The sequence below is a fragment of the Petaurus breviceps genome, unplaced genomic scaffold (genome assembly GCF_028583685.1).
Source record: "Petaurus breviceps papuanus isolate PSGF00001 unplaced genomic scaffold, PetGlider_PUasm1.0 138, whole genome shotgun sequence".
In the NCBI taxonomy this organism is placed as follows: Eukaryota; Metazoa; Chordata; class Mammalia; order Diprotodontia; family Petauridae; genus Petaurus; species Petaurus breviceps.
In genome coordinates this window covers 13,160,919-13,187,217 of record NW_027185694.1, presented here as the reverse complement: position 1 = coordinate 13,187,217, position 26,299 = coordinate 13,160,919, and the positions used below count along the sequence as shown (strand labels likewise).

Sequence of the window (26,299 nt, the reverse complement as noted above, 5' to 3'; positions counted from 1 at the left end):
TGATGATGATGATGATGATGATGATGATGATGATGATGATGATGATGGAGCATTTACATGGGTCTTAAATTCTGCAAAGTGCTTTACCTATGTTTTCTCTTTTGGTCCTCATCATAAATCTGTGAGCTAAGTGCTTATTATGTTCTCCATTTTACAGATGAGGAAAGTGAGCCTGGGAGAGGTCAAATGCCTGAGGTATTATTTGCACTCTGATCTTCCTGTCAGCAAGTCCAACACTGCAAACACTGTGCCGCCCAAAGCCACCACTGATACAGTGGCACTGACTCCAAGCATTTCCATGTCTTATTTGTGGAACTCTGACAATATATCTCCTTCAGGTAGGCACACTGCATTAATAACAGAGGAATTCTGATTAAGAAACTAGGAGATTTGTATTTTCTTTTAAAATATATGAATTATAATATAACCAATAGTATGTCTAACAGTGAAGTTACAGAATTACAATCTTAGAATTTCAAAGATCATAGATGTTTTCTAATTTAGTTCCCCACCCATGTAGGCATCTCCCATACAACCTGACTGATAGTCATTCTGATACTTCTGGAACATTCCTAGTTACAGGTAGCACACTGCCCCCCAAAGCAAGAACATCCCATTTTTAAAGAGCTCTTTTGAAAGTTCCATTTTTTATAGTGAGCCAAAATCTATATTAGTTTCTTCTGTGTTATCATTCTGCCCCTGGAAACACACAAAGATAGTGTCCTTCAAACACTTGAAGCTATAGTATCTAGGTTTCCCCCTGATATTTTTCATCTAAGATAAATTCCTAGTTCTTTTAACTGTTCGTCATAGGATTGTCCCTCCAGATGATTCATGATGTCTGTCATATCCTCTTAACATGCTGCAGTTTGCCAATGCCTGTTTTAAAATGCAGTGCCCAGAATTGGACACAATACTCCAGAAGTGATCGTACTAGTTCAAAATACATTAATGCAGTCCAAAAATACATTAGCTTCCCTCCCCTCCACCCCCAGTCACTATACACTGCTGGTTCTTATCGAACTCACAGTTCACTAAAACCCCTAGGTCTTTTTAAAATGGACTTTTATTAGGCCCAGGCTCCCCACTCCCAAGGACCTCCCCCAACTCTCTCTCGTTCTCTCCCATCAAATGCAGTACTTGCAAATGAGCTTTTGAACCTGAGGGAATTATGCCTCATTGAAAAGCAAAATGGTGTCATCTTTTAGTTGATGGAGGTGTCTTCCCAATAAATGTTTATTTTCTGTGAAAACTAGCTAACTGAAGCAAATGAAGTTACACTTACTCATGTGCAATTTTAACTGCTGACAAGCTCAGGTTAGAGGTGAGAAAATCTGATCAGTAGTTAAAATATAACAATGAGGAAAATTTTGAAAATTACTATAATGAAAAATAAATTCAAAAGGAATAACTCTTTGGAAGTGACCTAACAGACATAGCTGATTATAACATATAACTAGTAAATTCAGTAGTATAATATTTTAATGCCAGTTTCCTTTCATGTAGTCAACTAATGAAAAAGACTTTTTATAACCCTTCAATTAATCAGGTATATCTGGTTCAGATTCTATTATGTACAATCAATCTAATATTCCTATTGAATTTGCTAACTCATTTTAATGTTATTTTCAATCCTTTTGATTCCCCAAATCTAAGAACAAGAAGGAGTAAAATGACAGGCATTTGAAAAATCTTTTAAAAATTGAAACTTTTTTTTCAAAGAGATTTTTAGGTGAATGTCTTTAATTTAAATACATTTAGATATTTATAATTATAAGATTTGTTAAATCTCAGGGAAAAAACCACAACATTAATCTTTTGAAACTTGGACACAATAATGTTGGCAAGATGACTTTAGATTTTTTAAAAGCATATAGAAAACAACCTATACATCTAACAGTGAAGAATACCTGGATTATGTTATCTCAATTTAATATAACATATTTATTATAACATAAAAGTTAACATATTAATATAATTAGTTTAATATAATGGTACTATAAAAATATAAAGCATACAAAGAAACATGAATAGACTTGCAGTATGGAGCAAAATCATCAAAAGTAGAACTGTATTTAAAAGAAACTACAGTTACATAAAAAAGGAAAGAAAAAAAACAGGGTTGATGATGACGGGACTTCAGGCATGCCTGGAAGTAGACACAGAATATTTTCGTGGGCCATTTAATTCTTTTGGTTCAAAACCTTTTTAATTTACTGTTCTCTTAACATAAGAGTTAACTAATGGAGGGCCAAAGCACTGCCCATATCTCTCTCTACCCTCAAGATACTAGGAGGATCAGAGGAAAGCCTTCAGCATTTTGGATGAATCCCCTAAGCTGGAAATCCATGAATAAGAATCTCATAGCATGAGCAAGTGTAGAAAGGTTGTAATCTGTGTCTGCGGACAGAGTACACATACTAAATTAAAGCACGGAGCCATTGCAAGGAGATGAAATTTGGAGGGCCAGAAAATTGTTTAGAAGAGTGGTTTACAACTCAAATGGAAACAGATTCTTCTAGGCTACATATTAACTTAAAAAACCTCAAATTAACATTGTCTATGTTGTATAGTATTTATATTTATTTTTAACATTACCAAATTACATTTTAATCTGATTCAGGCTGCACTCAGAAACTTTGCTGTGGCCACAAGTTTGACACCTTTGGTTTAGAATGATTACTGAGGGGGATATAAATGACTAAATTAGAAATGCCAAGGTAAGCTATTTGCTTAACTATATTGTCTATTTTTTCTACTTCAGCAAGATGGTGAGACCACCTTCTAGAATACTGAAACAATCCCACATTTCAAGTTTATGTCTAGAGAAAAAAACATGTCACATGACTTGCAAATCCAGTCGGTGATTTTTTTTCTCATTTGTCCAGACCTTGATTTCAATGGCCCAAGAAAATCCCCATAAAGAAAATCCTTTGTATAAATGCAGATCTGCATGATGTTCAGTTGTGTCTGCCTCTTCATGAGCCCCGTTGGGGTTTTCTTGGCAAAGATATGGAGTGATTTGCCATTTCCTTCTCATTTTACAGAGGAGGAAATTGAGGCAAACAGGGGTAAGTGACTTGCCCAGAAAGTGTCTGAGGCCAGATTTAAACTCAAGAAAATGAAACTTCCTGACTTCAGTCCTGGCACTTTTCCCACTGAGCCACCTAGCTTCCCCTGCAATTGCTTTTTGATTGAGTCTCAGGGCACTCACTGCCTGAGGTCACTAAGAAGTCAGGTGACTTGCCCAAGTTTAGGCAGCCAGTATGTGCCACAGGTAGAACTTGAGCCCATGCCTTCCTGATGCTGAGGCCTGCTCTCTATATACTCTACCTTGTGGTGTCTCCTTGATGAAATATTTCTACATGCTATTAGGGTGATTCTCATATATAGAAATCCTTCTGAAGATGTTAAGATTTCTTCATTGAGAAAAACAAGGACGAAGAACACTCTTTTTTTGTTTTGCTTTTGGAGGGCAACTGGGGTTAAGTGACTTGCCCAAGGTCACATGGCTAGTAAGTGTAAAGTGTTTGAGTCTGGATTTGAACTCAGGTCCTCCTGACTCCAGGGCCCGTGCTCTATTCACTGCACCAACTAGCTGCCCCTAAGAATACTCTTTTTAATGTGCTTGCTCTAGAAGTTCTCTTGAGCACAAAAATGTGCTCATCTTCAAGCAAACAGATTTTGCAGTTATACACCAAAAATTCTTAATGATCTCATTTTTAGATAAGATGATACCTGAAGATTGGGAAACAAATGAACCAGCTCTTATAAGAGCTATTGATTCTCCTGGAACAACACTGGTAGCAAATGAAGATAACTGCTGTCAGGGAGTTTTTACATTACCAAGATTATCCTACTGTTCACCCAGCAGACATTGTTTGAATAAGTCTCTTTAGGAGTCAGGTAATGGAATCTATGCAAGGAATAAATCAATGAGGCACTTACATATGGATAGACACGTCTGGGGGGAAAGGGATCATAAACTCCACGACAACTTCAGTATGTTCTTTACAGAAGCACTGGAACAGCAGAATACAGATTTGCTGGGGATAATCTGTATTGTCAAGCATCAAGGAACACCAACCCTATGTTTCCATCTGAGAAGAGGTCTGGGCCAAATCCTAGTACCCATGTGAAGCTTGACTCACATTTGCTTGATATTTTTCTGATCTCAATAATACTAGTTAAGCACCCTAGGGATAGAGTTTCTCTCTCTTCTTGGGGACACTCATCCCTACACTGTCACCAAAATTTACTTAAATATGTGCTTGTCTTTCCCTCCCCCTCCCCACAAAGTCCTTGAGTTTTGATTGTATTTTTTTAAACTCTAAAGGCAAGAAGTCAAATAAACAATTTTCATGCTCTTCCTGAAAGGAAAGAGAACTATCTTGTATAGAATCCTTGGAACCTGATTTATTTAAAAGATCACCCCAAATGACCAAATTCACAATGGAGACTAAGTTTTCTAGTCTACACTACAGTCCTACACACTGCTTAAGAGGAAGGCTTCAGGCTGCATGTGGCATAGCTGCCGTCTTAATGGAGAAAAACAAGACCTTCACTTCTATCTTAAGTATCAAATTTCAACTGCCGTTCTGCATTCCAAGAACTGTTCCCGGTACCTGGCTTATTTAACAATTCCAAGTGATAATTATGTTAATAATAACCATTATTCACTTGCCCCTATAATGTAGTTACACATATGCTGCATGTACATGGTTGATTACATATGAATGTTCATCACTAAATCACCTCAAGATGGTCATTTCATTGCATGAAGTCCTACAGATCATAAAGAGTGATCAAGTATTTACTTTGTGGTCTGATAGGGCACATATCAGGAAAGTAGTATTACCAGGAAGAGGTTCTATATCACATGATGCATTAGACCAGGAGTTTTTAACCTTTTTTTTTTTTTTTGGTGTTACATACCCATTCCTAGAATAATGTTCTTAAATACACAAAATAAAATGCACAGGATTGCAAAAGGAACCAATCATATTGAAATAAAATGAACATATTTGTTAAAAAATCCAAGTTTAAGGACCATAGGCTAAGAACTCCTAGGATTGGGTTTAAACAAGGAACACAGGTGCCCTAAGTGATTATAAAGCAGGAAAAATGAACCGAGATATTTTAGAATATTAAGAACAAAGTTGACTGTTTACTGAGGGAGTTATATCCATCTGGTAGACCTGATGTCTAGCTGTCCTAATGGATCTCAATTAGTAACACCAAGAATGACAGCAGGAATTAGCATTGATGAGGAATACAACCAAATTTAAAGGCACATTTCCCCAAAATTGCTGCATGCAGGAGCCCCCAGCAAAGAGACATTGAAACACATAGTTTACCACGGCAGTTTCCACGGGGACCCAAGCATGATATTTCAAACTTGAAACTCAGGAAGAATGGGAGCAGAGAATCACTGCAGTGATTTATAGGACACATCCTGTTTTCTGGCTTGCCATGGTAATCAATGTTTGTATATACTGTAAATTTAAGCTAATCTATTTGCTAGAAAAGAAAGTGTCTGAGCCTAAGAAATGTCTTTTTATGCACCAGCTTATCTGGGAGGATATAAGTGAAAAGAAATAATCCAGGAAGAAAGCCATAAATAAAAATATTCCAAGGAAGTAGAGAAGAGAAAAAAAACCTGTGTTGAAAAGATTAGTGAGTAGAAGAATTTGTCACAAGAAGAAAGAATAAATTTTACTAATAAGGTATATAATGGGAGTATTATTACATAGGAATTTTCTCTATAGGGGGTGAATCAATATCTTTTGAAGAAATAGCACCCCATGGACCAAGAAACAAATAAAAATATTCACAGGTACAGGTGAGAATGAAGATTCCTGCTAAAACTAGAATCAAGGATATTCACATTGTTACTTGGTGACTCCTTGTTCAAGGGGACAGGGATGGGTTGTATATGAACCTAATGTGCAGAAATGTTTTCTTTTTGGAGTGTGTAACCAAATATGATAGAACTGTGTCAAGATTTGCCTAACCCAAAGACTATTACTCACTCCTGAGTCATATGGGAATGATACCATGTGAAGTTTGGAATGTATCTCTAGTGCCTTTTTAGGTTCTGAGTAGGAAACTGAAAATTTAGAGGCCAGGGGTCATTTTCTTCTTCCTCTTGAACTCTATATCTTTGAAAGGTAAACAGTGACAGTATTCAAGGATAGTATTTATGGTGTTGGGGTTTTCTTTCTTTGTACCATATTTAACAGTATCCAAATGATGAATTCTTGATAAAAGATCAGATGCATCTTATATTGATAATTTAGGTGAAAATCGGCCTACTTGTTAATCTAAGAATTTATGATAGTGAAAGGAGCTAATGATATATATATAACCATACATGCACCTTAAACTTTCAGTAGATTTCAAAAAGTTCACAGATATGGTAGAAATGATTCCATGGTGAGATGGCCACAGGCATTTAGAGATGGCCATCTTCCTGGAGGATACTCCTCCTTGAGAGTAGTGGGGAGCTGTCCCATGAGGTTAATATAAAGAAAGCAAGAAGTAGGCAAATCTCTTATGCCTAGACATAAGAGTAACTATGTACCCAGAAAATTGAGACAGTTACAAATTATCTCAGGCTCTTACTCAAAAATCAGATTTCTCCCTTTCTCACTCTTCCCCTCCCCATTCCACCAGGATCTGCTATTTTCTGCTTAACCTAGATCCTGTCTGTTTATCTTTCCCTTTAACACTATAATCCTTTGGTATGAACTCACATTTCTAATTTGGACCTTACCCCCCGACTGATTGCTTATTTGCTAAGCAAACTACATCTTATGGTAATCAAATGGCTGACCCATGCTTCTCCCAGCTGTTGTCTCCAGCTTGAGGATATCGTACTATATTATGACAATTTCTGAGCTTTAGTCCACTATATGTCCTCGTTCCATCAAAAGTGGTTCATTATTACAGAGATTATAAAAAGGAATATGGTGCCAGAGGAATGGCTGATCAAAAAATCAATGAAATTTTGATAAAATGAAAAATAAGGGAGAAAAAGGGAGGGGGAATATCTGAGGGGGAAAAAAAACCAGTTCAGGTTGGAAAATAACATGTACAAAAGATAGGAAGAATAAGACATAACAAGGGACTGATAAAAAAAGAGTAGGCTAAACCTATAAGAGAGACATTAGGAAGGCTGTCAAGAATGAGTAGAGATTTAACCAAAAAAAAAAAAAACCAACAAAGCTAAAAAAGGGACCCTTTTAAAAAGCAATTTAAGATAAGAATAAGTAATGTTAGTGTTGATAAAGAGAAGGCAGAGCTACGCAACTTGTATTATCTTTTCCAATTAAGAGACTGATATTCAAACTGGAAAGGGTAGAATAAGCATAAAACCCAAGAGAAGTAAAGACACAGAAAGAAAGACCATAGCCACAAGAAATATTCAAATCTCTTGATCAAACGAATTACATTGCATGATACTGAAAACCTTTTTTATATATCACCATAGAACTACTATTAGTGATCTTTGAGAAATGGTGGCTTGGGAGGAATTTCAGAAAATAAGGCCAGACTGCAGGGATCAGGAAGAGTAGGTGGGTAACAATGTAAAAGATGTATTAGATGTGATGATTTGTTTTTCTAATCTGTACTTAATTAAAAGAGGATTCTACTGAAGGGGACAAGAGTAATTAAGAAGTGAAAATTACATTTTAAAAAGAAGAGTGTGAATAAAGCATTTAAAAAAGGAATAGATTAGAGCGTACCATTGTGCCAGTTCTGAAATTGGTGCCAGTTGTCTGAAATTTGAAAGTCTAATAATTAGATTTAATACAACTTAATGGAAAGGCAGTATGGCATAGATGATAGGGAGCTGATTTCAGAGTCAAGTTCTGAGTCTGATACATATTGATTATATGACCCTGGATGAACCATTAAGCCTTTTAGTTACCAGCAACACTTTAAGACTATAACTTACATGACGGGTGCCAAGCTACGTTTATAAGTGGAGTTTCCCCACAAGGCAACCCCAATATCAGTGAAATTATGGTTCCAGTTTAAAAAAACCTCAATATTACCAATTAATTTTTAAAAAATCACAACTTATTTTCATTAGTCAGTAGAATTTGGGGCAATTAAAAAAAATCTTTAAACAAAAACAAGACTAGATTAAATGAACTCCAAAGTTGATTTCTGCCCTAAAATCCTGTGATTCTATGACCACTGAGAAAATGCCATTAAACAATGTTAATATTCCCAGTTTAAAAAGGTTTTCTAATTCCATTGAATTACTTTTCTTTAGTCCATCCTAGTAAAGGGAATTTAGTCTATGGAATGAACACTTTACAAATACATACTTAATTAACAAAACACATCTTAGCATGAGTTTACAATTATGATTATTATTTCTAAATTTCTAAGCAGGACAGCTATGAATGTAAGGTGGTTGAATGAAGTCAGTAATAAGTACCACATGAACTATTTAAGCTTTAATGGGATGTTTCTCCTCACCTTTTGTGCTGCAAGATGGAGTGCTGTTCTCTGGCTGTGATCAGCTTTATTAACATCTGCTCCTGCCTTCAGGAGGGCATCTGCACAGTCGACCCGGTCAGCCAACACACAGTACATGAGAGGGGTTCTCCCAAACTGATCTTCTTTGTCTTTCAGGTCACGGTTTCCTAAAGAGGATAAGGAGTGGATTGTAATGAACTGACTGTTCTCAAGAAAGCATATGATTTTTCAATACCTTTAACTTATCAAATTTATCACATTGGTCAAACAGCAAGACAATGAAAGGTAATTTGTGAAAACCTCTTTCACCCAGAACTTTCACAAAAAAATGGTGTGCCAGCTCTAGAGTAATTACAGAGAATTCCACAAGACAATATAGGCTGCCTTTCCCTTCCCAACCTAGGATAAAAATCTCATAAGATCACAGGGGATAACTTTAATTCTCAGAGTGATCACTCATCATCCTAATCCCAACTGATCATTTATGTGACAGTAAATGCAAAAAAATGTTCAGTTCTGACTGAAAGTTTTTGGACTGGGTTAGGTCTTTGCAAGCAATAAGGCTAGTAGAAACCTAGGAAAACTTTATAAAATAACAGTTTGTTAAAACTGTGTAACCATGAATTTGTGGATGTTACCTCCAGGCCTACTAGCTATGATGGGTGTATATTCTGGTGGAAGAATGATAATTTCCAGATTGTGAATGTGCCATATGAGCTTTGCTTAAAAGTACCTTGGTTGATCTAATAAATGTAATTTACAGTAATTTAATATTATATATAACATATTTGTGATTAATAAATTAATTTAATTAAAATTTAATATTAAATTTAATAACTGAAACAAGTCTTTAACTTGTGAGAGAGGAAGGTGAAGTGTAGAGGAACAGGAATTTATTTCTCCCGCCTACTCTATGTAAATCGTCTGCATATCTACACATTACCAACAAAACTAAGCAAGAAGAGATAGAAAGAGAAATTCCCCATTTAAAGAAATTACAGAATTTATAAAATACATGGGAATATACCTACCAAGATACAGAGGAACATACAAATATTACTGTAACTGCAAGTAACAGTAACAAGTCTTTACAGTAATAAGAATAGCCTTAAATAATTGGAGAGATTAATTCCTCATGGGCAGGCTGAGTTAATATAATAAAAACCACACTATTTAATATATTTGTATTTTATCTAACTAGAAACAATGATCAAAATTCATCTGGAGAAATAAGTCTTTAAGGAAATAATAAAAAAACAATTGGGAAGTAATGGGACATAGCAGTAACAGATCTCAAACCAGATTATAAGGCAGTAACCATCAAAATGATTTGGTGCTGATAAAAATGTCATTCAGTGGAACTGAACACATAGAAGCAAAAGAACACAGTACCAACAAATCCAAAGACCACATTTACTGAGGTAAAAATTCATCATTTGATAAAAACTTCTGGAAAGTTGTTTGGCAGAAATTGGGTATTGACTAACATAGTACTATATGCTAAAATAAACTCCATATGACATATGTGTGATATCATAAAACAAATTGGAAAACCAAGGAAGAAACCACCTTTTAAGATCTAGAATGGGGAAGAGTTCATAAATAAACAAGATCTAGAGAGGATCCCCGAAGATAACACTGATAATTTTCATTATATAGAATTTTTAAAGTTTTTTGAACAGGTAGACCAAAACCGAATTTTGAAGCAAAACAAGTTGTTAGAAATAAAGATCTTTGGGGTGGCTAGGTGGTGCAATGAATAGAGCACCAGCCCCGGAGTCAGGAGGACCTGAGTTCAAATCTGACCTCAGACACTAAACACAAAAAACTAGCTGTGTGACCTTGGGCAAGTCACTTAACCCCAATTGCCCCTCCCAAAAAAAGGCAGTAAAAAAAAGATACAGCAATAAATTTTCATTAAAAAAAAAGAAATTAAGATCTTCTTGGGCAAGTTACTTAACCCTAATTGCCCTCCAAAAAGAAAAAAGGAAAAAAAAGAAATAAAGATCTTTTCATCCAAGATATATTAAGGAGCTGATTCAAATTTAGGAAATTTAAAGCCATGTCCCTATAGATAAATTGTCAAAAGACATGAACACTAGTCATATTTCAAAGGAAAAAGTCTAAGCTACCAACAATCACATGAAAAAAAAATGTTCCAAATCACTAATAATTAGAGAAATAAAAATCAAAGCCACTCTGAGGCCCAGTTCACATCCACTAGACTGGCAAAATGACAAAAAAGAATAATGATAAATGTTTCAAGGATTATGGAAAAATAGGCCCATTACTTAACTACAATGTTGGTGGAGTTGTGAATTGGTCTAGTCATATTAAAAATCATTTTAAAATTATTTCCTCCAAATTACTCAGCTGTGTATACTCTTTGACCCAGTGACACCATTATTAGTCCTATACCCCCAAAGAAATCTAAGAAAGAGGAACAGGCCTGATACACAGGTGTCCTAAAAGTCTTAGTGCAGTTTCCAGCTATTCAAGCTTTTGTATGCAGTGTCTACAGAGGTACACAAAAACATAGGTGAGCATTCTATGGAAGTCAAGAATAGGGAACTAATAGGGGCCCAACAGCTGGGGCAATGGCAAAAAGAATTATGGTATACAAATATAATTGAATATTTTGTGCTGTAAGAAATGATGAAAGGAATGGTTTTGGAAGAACCTAAAATTTGTAAGAACTGATGAAGAATGAAGCGAGCAGTACCAAGAGAATAATTTAATACTATTACAACACTATTATAAAAACAATTTTGAAAGACTTCAGAAATCTTATCAGCACAATTATCACCCATGTTTCTAGAAGACCATTGCTGAAGAATACTACCCAGATCCTGAGAGAGAGTTCTTTCTTTACTTTCAAGGAACTCACACTCTAGTTGGGTTGATAAATAAAAGTGTTAAATTGCTGGACAGATGGAAAAGTTCAGAAGTCATGAGGTTCATCAGCAAGGTAGATGGCAAGGCACAAGGATACTAAGATCACATCAATTAAGCAGATGAGAGAGGGATCTACAAAGCATAGAGGTAGGACAAATGTTAAGGTTTGATGGTTCTCCATCTCACCAAAACTTATTAACTTTCATCTCATTGAAGTTCTTTGAGGAAGTCAGTATCTCAGAGGGGTTCTGGGGAGGGCCAGGATGGGAAAAAGGGAGGGGAACAGTAAAAGGAGAAGGTAAGAAAAGAGAAAGGTGTCCTCGGTGGTATTATATACTATTTTCAAGGCACTAGGGATACAATGACAAAATTTAAAACAGTTCTGCTCTCAAGGAGTTTACATTCTATTTCTTATGTAGACTGTATCTCCCCACTAGACTACATACATTCTACACGAGTAAGGACCATATCTTAGACTTTGTATCTTTCTTAGTGTTTGGTAAAATGATGCTCATGTTATTGGTGCATAATAAATCTTGTATTTGAACTTTGTTCTAAAAATCATTTAAAGTTTCTGGTGATTTGTTTATAGTGATTAAAATGACTAGTGACTTCTACCATTCTTTCAGAGGAAAAAACATGAAATTTTAGGTGTCTAAGTCATGTAGTGGATAAGTCCATGAACTGGACTTTGATTTAGGAAAACCTGGATTTAAATTCTGCCTTACACCATCACTAGCTATATGAACCTGGCTAAATCAACCTCTCTCAGCTTTAGCAGCTCTCACCTATAAAATGGAAACAATAACCATGTCTATCTCACCTGGTTGTAAAGGATCAAGCAAGATAATGTATAAGTACAATCGGCTTCTGAAGAGGGATTGGACAATGGGGTCCCAGTCCTTTTTATGGTGTGCAATTTGCTCTGCCTGCTGCTAATGCATATGGAGGCTTAATGTATTCCATATAGACACTAGGGGTCCTTATTCCAACTTCCACTTGTACTGGCAAGTTGTGTCTCTGTATTATAGCTGGCCACATCTTCCCTTTGAGAATCTGGGATGTCCTGAGGAGATAAATATCTATGCAATTTCATGACTTCAGAGTGTGGGTAGATATTCTATGAATTGGTGGCAAATGAAGAAAGACTTTGTTAAATCTTCACAACTATTTTTGAGCACGCATGGTCCATTCTTTCTTGTTTGTATGTGAATTGAAAATCCTGCATGGACAGTCAATATTAAGAGGAAAGTCTATCTTTCCTGATGGCAGTGGAGGAAAGACATGCTGTGAACCTCTGGATGGAGAAAGCCTTTATCTCCTCACCTGGATCAATATGCAAATTTGAACACATAACACTGTTTTTCCTAATTTGTAGGGATGAGTTTGCTGGTAGCAGAACCATTTCCACTGGCAAGTCAGCACCCCAGATTGTGGCTAGTCATAAATTTTCCTCATGGTTCTGGGGATACTCTGAGGGGCAATGGGCTTTTAGAGAGGAAGGCAGGGCTCTTCATCATCCATGACTGCAAGTAAAGGATTTGGATAGTTTGGCACCAGGCAGAGATTATCCCTGCTTGAAAGATGGGACCCTCACTGGTCAGTCCCTGCCTTAAGATGCAAATCAGTTTGTCAGCCTTAAAGTAGTATATAAATGATTACTGCTGTTGCTGTGGCTACTACTAATGTTAATATTATTATTAATGATGATTGTGGACATGAAAAATAATCTGATCAAATGAGGTTAGGTTCCTAATTCCCACCTACAAGCAATCCACAGAGACAATAAACATGATGCCAACTTGTGGATCCCTGCTGTTTTAGGAAACAGTCAACAGTCAGGAAGACTACCAAGTGACAGGGCACAAAGTTCCCCAAATCCTAGGATCTGGCAAACTTCCTACCCAGAGTCCACTATCATTCTCACTGCTAATTTGATGCAGTGAACAAAACAAGCAGTTAGATCATCAAATCATCACTGATAGGATTTAATTGTTCTTTCTTTTGATAGGTATCACTTCTTTTAAAGGAGTCAAAAGTTCCCATCCTTTTTCAGTTCTATAATTCCTGCTACTCCTCTTTTATACATCCCTCAATGCCTTGGTATGTTGCCAGCTTCCTGCCCAGCAAGCTTTAGTTAAGAGGTGTGGCTTCTGCCAGGCATAAAATCACTATTTGCCTGCTGCCCAAGAGTCTGCAAAAGCAGTTGCATTAGCATTAAGTCCCTGAAAAATTCACATGTGTTGTAGGTGCAGAAATTCAAATGAATACAATAAAGGAGCTTCTAAGGATAATTATATTGAAGTTAAATAAGAAGTTAACAGAATTTTAATTAATAGAAATTAAGAGTTCAGACTCTTAAATTAATTCTTTCATTAATGATAGGACATCAGTTACTAAAAATCTTATGCTCTTGGTATAAACCAACTTGTAATGGAGTTAACCTAGATTGTTTTAAATATACCATATATAGCAGATGTCGTTCAGTTGTGTTCAATTCTCTGTGGTCTCATTTTAGAGTTTACTTGGCAAAGAGGCTGAAGTGGTTTACTGTCTCCTTCTCCAGCTCATTTTTACATGTAAGGAGCTGAAGTAAGTAGAATTAAATGACTTGTCCAGGGTCACACAGCTAGTAAGGGTCTGAGGCCAGATTGAAACTCATGACCCAGCCTCATTTGATTAGATTCTTTTTCATATCGGCACTCATCATTAATAATATTAACAGCATTAATAATATTAACAGTAGTAGTCATAGCAATAGCAGCCATCATTTATATTCTGCTTTAATCAGGAGTCTTCCTGATTCCAAGCCCAATGCTCTGTTCACTGTGTCATGTAACTACCCCATACATAGCTTCATGAAAACAGGTATTTTATATAACATTCTATGTTGTTGACTTTCTGGCATGGTGCTGTGTGCTCACTTGATGTTTGTTTAGCATTTATACCAATATTTACTTTTATTGTTCAACTGTTTCCAGTTCTGTCACTCTTTGTGACCCCATTTGGGGTTTTCTTGGCAGATACTGGAGTGATTTGCCATTTCTTTCTCCAGCTCCTTTTACACGTGAGGAACGGAGGTAAATAGGGTTAAATGATTTACCTAGGGTCACACAGCAAGTATGTTTCTGAGCCTTCCCAATTCCAAGCCCACTGCTCTATCCACTGCACCATCTAGCTGTCCCATCAATATTTATACCTATATTGTTAAGTGCTTTTGTGTCCTTATAATTCACAACCTTCATTACTTAAGAACAATTTATAGGGAAGTTTTCTGACAAAAATCTGTTCAATTAACAAGGTAAAGCCCCAGACTCCTTAGAAAGGGAGTGGAATGAAAAGGGAGATAGGCTAATGAAAGTTCCAGTGGACACAGCCACAAAAGAAGAAAAGTAAGAGTAACTATTGTTAAATTGTTACACTATTGCTCATTGAAGGACTGGAAAACATTTTAGATTAGGTAAAAACAAATTGTAAGACACCATATGTAAAAAGTGGTGTGGAATCATGGAGACTCACATTCATATTCCATTTCAGGCAGAGGAGAACCTAGAGTTATTCTTCATCAAGCCAATGATACTAAGGTGCATTGGGAACAAGGTGAAATCTGAGTTCTTTGAAGGGAGGGATTATTTTGTTTTTTCTTTGCATCCCCAGCACCTTATACATAGTAAGTACTTAAATGTTTGGTGCATTGAATTTCAGTGCAGATGGAATACATAGACAAATGATTCTGAATTTTAAAAAAATAAAAGGTACCAATATTTGCTAGTCATTGTAGCCTAATTTCCTATTACCCTTCTTGGTTGCAACAACTAAATTTATTCTACTCCAAAAATGTTGCTTAAAAAATTATACCCTGGGGCAGCTAGGTGGCGTAGTGAATAGAGCACCAGCGCTGGAGTCAGGAGAACCTGAATTCAAATATGGTCTCAGATACTTAACACTTACTAGCCATGTGACCTTGGGCAAGTCACTTAACCCCCAATTGCCTTGCCTTCCCCCCTACAAAAAGAAAAAAAATATTATACACCACTTGGGCACTCTAGAGACACTTGTTTGGTCTGTGATATTATACAGGTTGACTATGTCCCTATGTCTTTGTTGACCATTCTAGTTATGAAGCAACAGTTTGTATATTTTCCACTATCCTGGAACATTAAAATCAATCTATCACAAGCGCTCTGAAGAAAACAATTTATCAATTTCCCATGCAATGAATAGACAAATTGCTCTTTATCATTCTTTCAATTAGGTAAAATAATAATATGACCTAACATTTGTATAGTGCTATTTTGAAAAGCATTTTACATGTTAATTATATTCATGCATATTTACACATACACATTATATTTTCTTATTTGATCCCCACAACCTTATAAGATAGGTGCTATTAATAATAACATCCCCATTTTTTCCCCAGAAGAGGGAACTGAAATAGAGAGGTAACTGACCCAAGGTCACATAGCTAGGGAGTACTTGAGGTAGGATTTGAATTCAGGTTTTCCTAGTTCTAAGTCTGACACTATCCACTATACCACATACTAGATTGAAAGTTGACATCTAACTAGGTTTTATGTGGATGGAAGATATCCCAGAATCCCCTACTAGTGACTAGAAATAATGGATAATGAAGTATAATCTTGGGTTAAAGTTAACACAACTTGAAGTTTAAATAATTTGGAGTTAGATAGCAAAATTCCAGACCCAAGTTTAGAAATCTCTCTCTAAGGGAAGATCTCTAGTCTATCCAAGTTGAAGACCAGTTTTGAACTTGAAAGGGGGAGAATAAGCACCATTTCACACAAATGGAAGGTCTCAATTCTAACCAATTCAATATTAAATTGACACATTCAAGATTTTTTTTAAGGAAACAAAATGTGTACACTATTCTTAGTTTAAATTGATATTATCTTTTTGTTTATATATTTCAGAATTACAAGTACAGCCTCCAGGTTTTGGATATTCCTACAATATTAGAATTTTATAGCTTTTGTTTTAGATTTTTGTATTTCTGTTATGTGCACTGGATGTGAAAATTAGTGGCATTTGTAATTTTCAGGCTCCTTAGAAATGTATCTCTTTTAGGTGACAATTTAGACCTAATAAATCTACCTACAGGATATACTGCATCCAAGTTTTCATCAATTCCCCTGGATGGGCACATGCTGTATTTCCCATTAGACTGAGCTCCTTGAGAGTAGGGACTGCTTTTGCTTTTCTTTGTATACCTGATGCTCAGCACAATGACTGGAACATAGGAGGCACATGACAAATGCTTGTTGATTTCTTAACCTTGTGAATACGGAGGTAAATGTTAAGGGACAACAGGGTACCAAAGAGCTCACTTTATATGATTATGGTGTGTGTTAACCAAATTCTTGTCATGGCATTTGGAATACGTCACTGGGAAGCTGGTTTTGCCAGCTTCAGTACTGTCACAGGAAACAAATTTGGTGGTAAAAAAAATAATGCCCACATTTCATATGCATTTCCACAGGATAGTGTTAGGTTAAAGAAACAATTTAGTTTTGATGAAGAACTCATGATGTATTTAGGAGGAAAGGATTTGCTTTCCTCTCCCTGGTGGTGTGTGTTTGTCTACCTGTATCTATCTATATACACCTAGGAGTGTAATGTCTATCTAAATATAGACATAGTCTATAAATATACACACCGATGGGTGTGTGTATGCCTATCTACACACACACACACACACACACACATATATATATATATATAGACTCATACATGTGATAGATCTATTTACATATGTACATATACATTCCCCCCCTCCCCATGACAATGATACTGCTCATATGTATGTTAGATGTTGTTAAAAAGGTTGTTGTAGAATTTGATTCTGAGTTTTCCAATAACTATGATGTTATAACAAAAACCAGAATAATATGGGAACCATGAGCTAAAAAAAATACAATAAAGTGATTTCTCATATACAAAATAAGTATTACATGAATTACAATTAAAAAAAAATCCAGGTACAACCATATGTAAACCATGTTATTGTGGCCTCAGTTTCCTAATCCATAAAATGGTGATCAGAATACCTGCAATACCCTCCTCACAGAATTCTCATGAGAAAAGTTTTCTATAACATGGAATGTGTCATATAAATGGAGTTATAAATCCCATATCCCCAAAGACAAGAGTTACAGCTAGAGTTACTAAAGTTGAAGAGGTTATGAAAGATGATACTTGGCTGAAAATAAGAGAATAATAATGTCACTCCATTCTGTGCAGCTTCCAAGGCTATGGATGTCTTGGTAGCCCTTGACTAACAAAGATCTGACATAAGATTCCTTGCATAGGAGTAGTTGTCTCAGTAGAGGATTTATTCCCTAGCTGGTTTAATCTCAGAATCTTCCCTAAAGCAACTGGTGAGGATTTCCTATGGCAGTGCACTGGAAAAAGTATCAAATTTAGAGTCAGAATAACACAGTTCAAATCCTGACTTTGAGATTTACCATTACCACCTATGTGATCTCAGGCAATACGTAATCTCCAGTTTCAGGTTTTGTCTTTTTTTAATCTTGAAAACGAAGGGGCTTAGGGGCAGCTAGGTGGTGCAGTGAATAGAGCACCAGCCCTGGAGTTAGGAGGACCTGAGTTCAAATCTGAACTCAGCCACTTAACACTTAGTAACTGTGTGACCTTGGGCAAGTCGTTTAACCCCAATTGCCCTGCAAAAAGCAAAATAAAACAAAATAAAATGAAGTGGCTGAACTAAAAAGATTATTTCTACTTCTGAAGTTGTATGTCCATGGTTCCTAATTTTTTCCCTGGATATTGCCATAGATACTGCCCTGTTTCCAGAGTTGACCCATTCATTCTTACCCATTCAGCTATCTACTACCCGAGTTCATCCTGTCCTGTTACCGGTAAATGTTCCAATTCCTCCGTTACTGGAACAGATAAATCTCACAGCCTCTCTTGCTTCCTCACTCCCAGAACCTATTTCCCTCCCCTCAAAGATGTGCTGGGATTGTATGTATGTCATGCCATGGACTGTAGAACTTTAGAGCTGGAAGGGAACTTTATTTCCTGCAGAGTTCCAGTCAAGTGACACCTCCTCTAGAAAGCCTCTCCCTCTTCAAATTTTCTTCTGCTTCTCTATGTAAATGCTGGTTTTTGACCTTCGTATCCCTAGCACCTAGCACAGGAGTTTGCACATAGCTCATTGTCAATAAATGCTTACGTTAGAAGTGTCTTGAAGTCTTGAAGCTGGGAAAGAACTTCAAGAGGGAATCTAGTTTAACTCATACTTCAACAGGAATCCTTTCTGTAACATCCTAAACATGATCATCCAGCTTCCACTTGAGGGCAGTTAGGCGACAGGGGTCTGGAGTCAGGAAGAATCATCTTCCTGAGTTGAAATCTGGCCTAACACTTAATAGCTGTGTGACCCTGGGTAAATTGCTTGACCCCATTTGCCTCAGTTTCCTTATCTACAAAATGGGCCAGAGAAGGAAATGGCAAACCACTCCAATATCTTTGCCAAGAAAACTCCAAAATGGGGTAGAGAGAATCAGACATGACTAGGGGAAAAAAGACTGAAAAGCTTCTGCATGGAGATCTCCAGAAAAAACAAAAGGCTCATTCCATGAAGCTTTTCTTTACATCCCCGTTAGTTATTTCCTATTTATTTAGAGCATGTACTACTTTGTATATACTTCTCTGCATGTTATTCCTTCCATTAGATTATAAACACCTTGAGGGCAGAGACTGTCTTTTGGCTTCTTTTTTTATCTTTAGCACAGTGCCTGGTACATAAGTTCATCCTGTCCTGTCACTGGTAAATGTTCCAGTTCCTCTATTACCTAAACAGATAGATCTCACAGCCTCTGTTTCCTCACTCCCAGAACCTATTTCCCTCCCTTCACCTGAAGCATGTTTAATAAGTGTTTATTGATTAATTTAAAAGCAACAAGAAACCCATCACAAGTTAAAATTTTTTATGACAAATAACTACTTTCCAAAAGAAAAAATTATTAGTGAGTGATTCTGTTTTATATGTTTAATGTCTGGTTTAACAGAAGACAGCTAGATTCTTATATCTGCTGAAGCACAGGAATAAAATCTGGCCTTTCATATATGGTAGTTGGAAAAGGGAGGAGTGTCTTAGTAGGCAAATAACATTTCAGTATTATGAAAACCATTTGGGCCTTGTGGACCCCTTGAAAGAGTCTTGGAGACCTTCAGAGGTTCATGAACCACACAGAACAGCTGGTTTAAGGCATCTTTCATGAAGATTGCTTGCTACCAATGCAGATGTGCCACATTTCTATAACATTGTAGTTTGAGAGACTTGCCCAAGGTTACACAGACAGAATGTATCATTGGTAGGGCTTGAATCTAGGTTTGGTTTTTTTTGGGGGGGGGGCAGGGGAGGGTGGGATGTATTCAGGATTAAGTAGTTTGCTCAGGGTCACACAGCTAGTGTCTGAGGTTGCATCTGAACTCAGGTTCTCCTGACTACAGGGATAGTGCTGTCCACTGTGCTACCTAGATGCTCTGAATCTAGGTCTTTTTTATTCTAAGGGCACCCACCTCTTAGCTCACTACCATGCCATCTGCCTTTGTAGTACCTATGAAAATAACATTATGTAGTTCCTCAAGTTTTGCAAAGCACTTTATATGCTTTCTCATTTGATCCTCATAACAACCTTGTGTGGTACAGTCTACAGATGAAGAAACTAAGCGTGAGAAAAATTGATTGATGTGCCCAAGGTCACACAGCCAGTGAGATTGAGGCAAAAATCATGCTTAGGTTTTCCTCACTCCAGCACCCATCCACTACATAGCAACCTCAGGTCACTGAATCACTTAACTTCTCCTTGCCCAGGCAAATATGGAAGACTAGGTTGCAGGTAGGTGCCCACCTGCATTGGTAGCAGGAGTTTCTTTACCTAGAATCCTCTATACAATGAAACCATAGTCTGAAAAGAGTATACTATGAGTTAAATAGGTTTTGGGGGCACTATCTGGTAAATGTTACTACCATTTTTATCTTCATTTCTATTGGGAACTTTCAAGTCTCAAACAACTTACAAATAAACTTCTTACATTGGGCGCTGCTTATGGTATTTTAAAAGTGTCTGAAACAAAGGCCTGAAAGTATGTATTCATGTCTAAATTTAAAGTTACTTTAGCTTTGGTTTAATTTCTTTAAGCTCTTGTATCACACTATATATAGGGGATAAGGACTAGAGATGGACTGGAAGAATGAGGCGAAGGGAGTCTTCAACAGTTTGGCAGAAATCTGGACACCAAGACCAGGTGGAAAAGGATGGTTGGAGCAGGATACAGTCTGGATTTGTGACAGAAAAAAGAATGGAAGGGGTGGCCAGGTAGCACAGTGAGTAAGAGCACTGGCTCCAGTGTTGAGAAGACCTGGAGATCGAATCCCGGGCTCAGACACTTAGCACCCACCCAGAAACACCTGGCTGTGTAACCTTGAGCAAGTTACTTAACCCCAATTGCTTAGGGGTAGCCAGGTGGCTCAGCGAGTAAGAGCACCGGCTCCAGTGTCAGGATGACCTGGATCAAATCCGGGCTCAGATGCTCAGCACTACACCCAGAAATATCTGGCCGTGTAACCTTGAGAAAGTTACTTAACCCCGATTGCTTACCAAAAAAAAAAAAAAAAAAAAAGAATGGAAACCCCAAATCAAAGAGCAGGGAGTGACAGGGCCTATGCTAAGCTTAGGCAAAAGGCAAAAAAAACCCATCACTTACCTGTTTGTCAAAAAACTTGGGAAGGACCAAAGCAAAAAAAGGCTGGGTCTTCATATTGTGTGGTAACTGGATGAGCCACAGTGAGTCATAGGCTCAGAGAAAATGGGCAGGATCAAAAGTCCAAGGTCAGGATAAGGGTCAGCAAAACCAGAACAATAAACTAAAGAAATGGCTTGAACTCAAAGCAAAAAGTCACAATTTCTCGTACTCTCTGAGTGGGGCATACCTACACAGCCTTTATGCATACCTCCGATTTCCAAGGAAGCAGACAGTAGCTGTGTCTTGACATCTTGATCCTTTCTCTGCCATTCTATTGAACTTTTCACACCCCTCCTATCTGTAGTGTTATCCAATGATAAACTCCTTAAAAGGAAGGACTGTGTGTGTGTCCTTGGTGCTTAACACAGTGCCTGGTACCCAGTAATCACTTAATCTGACAGGACAATGAAATCACTTTAAATTTTGAATGGATTTGCATAGTAAATTCTATAAACACTCTTAGAGTTGCATATTCCACTCTAACAGTGTTTAAGATGGTTAAAAATTTTCAAGATTAACTTAAATCTCTCATAGATTAGAGTGAAGGCTTATTTCTTTTTGGGGGACTCAATGGCAAAAAATACTTGATGACTACTCAGTTAACAGCTTTCCAGGTGTCTGTTGTCTATTATCAAGTTCCTTTCTCAAAGTCAGTGCCAGTTGGGACATCTTAAACTCTGTGTGGCCAAAGAGGTTTTGAAAAGCAGGTGGTTTCAAGTAATCCTGGGGTAAATAGTTATTTAAAAAAACTATAGCATTTTAGGGTTTTCCTTAGATGCTACTGTATCCCATATAGCTTCACCCCTCCTATGTTGTACCTGGATTTTCCTTTCTCAGGCCATAGATTATAATTCTAATAAAGGAGCCTGATTTGGCGTGATAGCTCAACTGTTTTTTCTCCCAGCTTTCCAGCCACTGCATTAACTTTGAGGAAAACTTCCAGGTCAAACTCAGATCCAGGCTTCAGCCACCTTGTTTACCTACCTCTTCTCTCCTCCTGCAGCTCCATTTCACGAGATGGAGTAACTGAAGCTTAACAAAGTAAACTACCAGTGAAACAGCAGGATGGAAGTTTGGAGTAACCTCATAGAGACTAATGGGCAGCCTGGCTAGTGGGGCAAGAGGAAGAGCAGCTGGAAAAATGGCACCCCTGTATCACCTAATGTTTTTTTTAAATACAAAGTATTAGAAAGATATACACACAGAGGTGAGGTACATAGCAAATACATTTAAACAATCTGATAAAAATAAATTGCTAGGGATAATCTTCTTTTATTATTAACTTTAAATTTTATTTTATTTTCAGTTCAAAATTCTCTCCTTCCCTCCTCCCCCTTCCCAAACCTATTGAGAAGAAAAACAAAATCCATTGCAAATATGTATAGTCATGTAAAACAAAGTTTTGCATTAGTCACTTACAAAAAAAAAAGAAAGAAAAGAAAATATGCTTCAATTAGTACTCTGAGTCCCTCAGTTTTTTTAACTGGGGGTATATAGCATGTTTCATCATGAGTTCTTTGGAGCTGCAGTTGATCACTGGGTTAATCAGAGATAAGAAGTTTTTCAAAACTCATTATCTTTATGATATTGTTACTATTGGATAAATTGTTCTCCTGAATCTGCTCACTTCACTTTACATCCATTCATACAAGTTTTCCCAGTTTGTTTGTTTTTTTTGGAAGTTATCTCCTTTATCATTTCTTACAATGTAATAGTATTCCATCACATTCATACAGCATAATTGGTTCAGCCATTCCCCAAATAACGGGCATCCCCATTTCTTGTTCTTTGCCACCACAAAAAGAGCTGCTATAAATATTTTAGTACATAAGGATATTTCTTCTCTTTTTAAAATCTCTTCAGGGTATAGACCTCACAGCACATTGCTGGGTCAAACACTATGCAGTTTAGTAGCTTTTTGGTGATAGTTCAAATTGCTTTTCAGAATAAGCTGGTTTTCTTTTTTTGTCATCTTAACCAATTTGATGGGTGTAAAGTGGTAGTTCAGAATGTTTTATTGGCATTTCTCTAGTTATTAGTGATTTAGAGCATTTTTTTTTACCCATATGACTGTCAATAGTTTAGATCTAAAAGCTGCCTATTCCTATCTTTGACCATTTATTAACTGGGGAATGGCTCTTATTCTAAATTTGACTCAATTCCCTATACATCTTGGAAATGAGACCTAATCACAGAAACTTGCCCCAAAGATTCCCCACCCCCTATGTCTTACTTTTCTTCTAATTTTAGTTGCATTGGTTTTGCTTGTGCAAAAACCTTGTAATTTTATATAATCACAATCATTCATTTTGCCTCCTATGAACCTCTCATCTCTTGTTTGGTCATAAACAATTCTCCTATCCATAGATGACAGGTAACTTCTTCCTTGTTCCACAAATTTGCCTATGATGTCACCTTTATGTTTAAATCATGTGCAATAGGGGTAATCTTCCCAGGAGAAACCAGCTGGCCTTGTAGACAGGATCAGTCCTCTTTAGTTTTTCAGTCAACTTTTGGGCCCTCACCCCTACTCCCACCCTCGAGCTGAAAGTCTTTGAATAGACACTTTTAAATTATAGTGCTGAAGAAGCCTTAAGAGTCTCTTGGATAGCAAGGAGGCCAAATTAATTCAGACTGTTCTTTGGAAGCACAAATAATAAAGCTTAAATACTTTGGCCACATAATGAGAAGATAGGACCCATTAGAAAAGACCCTGATGTTGGGAAAAAAGGTAAAAGAAGGGCATGGCAGAGGAAGAGATGGATAGTGTCATGGAAGCAACAAACATGAGCTTGGACAGACTTTGAGAGATAGAAGGATCTGGTGTGCTATAGTCCATGGGGTCACAGAGTGGGACATGACTGAATGACAGAACAACCATGTTCACTCTCATCTCTTGATTTGACTAGAGAACTTGGCTATTATGTCCTCTAGATACACTGATAAATTCTGGAACACCTGACTTCACAGACTCAGCAGGAGGATCCATTAAAGCAGGGGCTATATATGTATAATATTACATTTCATCTGCATATATATATTTCTCCTGTTTTATTTTTGTCTTTGTAAACCCAAAGTCTTACCTCTGTGCCCAGCACACAGTAAACAGCTTAATAAATGCTTATCAAACTCGGTCCTAAGTGAATTCATGGCAAGCAATTTAAATTTAAAAGACAACACATACAGGAGAGTGATAGTTTTTTGGCAAGGAAGTTAGAATGAATGGTAATTGGAGCAAAAGAAATTGACATGTCTTTACCAGGACTGGTAGTATTGATTGGATTACCTTTCTCAGAGTTAAGAGTTCAAAAAGGGAGGAGGGAAAGGAAGGATCCAGACTGAGTTGGAGGCTGAAGTGTGTGTGTGTGTGTGTGTGTGTGTGTGTGCCACAACAGTCCTGAGACCAGGCAGAGCTGGGGTCATAGGGTGAGCTATTCAGTTCTAGATGAAGGTGGAGGCCAAGAGAAGTTACACAGCATGGATGTGGTAGGAGATTGGTATAAGTATCTGGCAATGCCTTTGAGTCTATGCAATATTTCAGTCACATTCTGACATTTCATGAAGTTTTTAAATTTGGAGTCCATGGATCTTTGAGGAGTCTGGGAACAGATTTTAGGGGTCCATAAACTTCATTTTCATAAATCTCTAACTGAAATTTGATTATTTCCTTCAATTACTTAAAGACATTATTCTGAGAAGGGATCCATAGGCTTTGTCAGATAACCAGAGGGATCCATGACACAAAAAAGGTTAAGAATTCCTGTTTCTAAGACTTATTTGACTAAGGAGTGATAATTTACATGAATGATAGTTTGATCTTTTCTGATTCAGCTAACATGAACGTTGTTGGTGCAACTTTGGACACAGCAATTATATGCTAAGCTAGAGAAGTGCCAATTAGGCCAGAAGGAACAGAGACTTTGGGGTCAACACAGGACTAGGATAGTGTCTCAGGACAGAACTTATGGTCTAGTCTCCTAGCACCTGAGTTTAGGCATTCCGTGACATTGCTCTTTTCTCTCAGTTCTCCTCCTGCCTCCCTGTCCAGTCTCCTTTGCTAGACTGTTAACCATATCTCAGCCCATAATTATGAATATATCCTAAAACTCTTTTTGACACCAGAAGGGTCAAACTTGCAGTGAGAGTACAGTTGGAACCAGATAAAATGCAACTGGGAAATGTTTAACAAAATAAGTAAAAGTTCAACATAACATTACATTAATTTGTGGTTTTCTAAGTCAATATGCCACATTATAAGAGATTTGTTTCTATTTGAGTTTGAAACTACTGCTATACACTTTCTCTCTTGGCAATCTCATGGGCTCAATAATCTCTGTGCAGAGAATTTGAAAATCTCTATACAGATATAGCCAGTCTTAGTCTTTCTCCTTAACTACCCAATACCTAATTTCAAACTGGAGAGCCTAAAAACATCTCAAATTCAACACTCCTCAAACTCCTTTCTTCTGAACTTCCCTATATATATCAAGGGTACCACCAGCCTTCTAGTCATTCAGATTCAAAAGTGGAGTTAGCATTCTTGACTCTTCTCTCCTTCACCCCACAAAGACAACAGTTGCTACACCTTATTTATTAGTTCTACTTCTAGAGCATGTCTTGCACCCTTTCCTTTCCTTACAAAGACACTGCCCTCATTCAGGTGTTTGTTACCCCTCAGCTTGACTACAGCAGTAGTTAACTAAGTGGTCCCCTTGACTCATCTCTTCTTGCCAATCATCTTCTACCCAGCTGCAAGTGATTTTCTTTAAGCATAAGTCTGATTATGTCACTCACCTGGTTCAAAAAAATTCCAATGGCTCCTTCTTGTCTATAGTCTAGGGTCAAATACAAATTCTACTATTAGGTCAACTCAGGTCCCACAAAATTTTCCATACTTTTTTCATTATTCCAATTCAAACACTCCACCACAAATTGACATTCTTGCTGTCATTCACAAAGAGCTCTTATCTTTCTCTATGCCTTTAGACCGGTTGTCCCCGATGCATATACTCCATTGCCACCTCTCTTGGGATCCCTAGCTTCCTTCAAAGTTCACATCTGAATTTTCTCATTCCCTCCCAGGTGTAACTTGGACACACCTTAGATTTCACTATTT

At 37.1% G+C, this 26,299-nt stretch overlaps 1 protein-coding gene across 4 annotated transcripts in view; it reads right to left on the bottom strand.

Moving 5' to 3' along the window:
• The window catches only part of INVS (inversin), a 236,964-nt gene that overhangs the window by 191,661 nt on the left and 19,004 nt on the right, over positions 1–26,299 (bottom strand). For all 4 annotated transcript variants that reach the window (XR_011171998.1, XM_069105795.1, XM_069105785.1 and 1 more), the window contains exon 3: positions 8,494–8,660. Coding sequence is in view for 3 of the 4 variants with exons in the window: in XM_069105795.1 (XP_068961896.1) it covers positions 8,494–8,660 (167 nt within the window). In the remaining variant the exon portion in view is untranslated. The remainder of the gene's footprint in view (positions 1–8,493; positions 8,661–26,299) is intronic.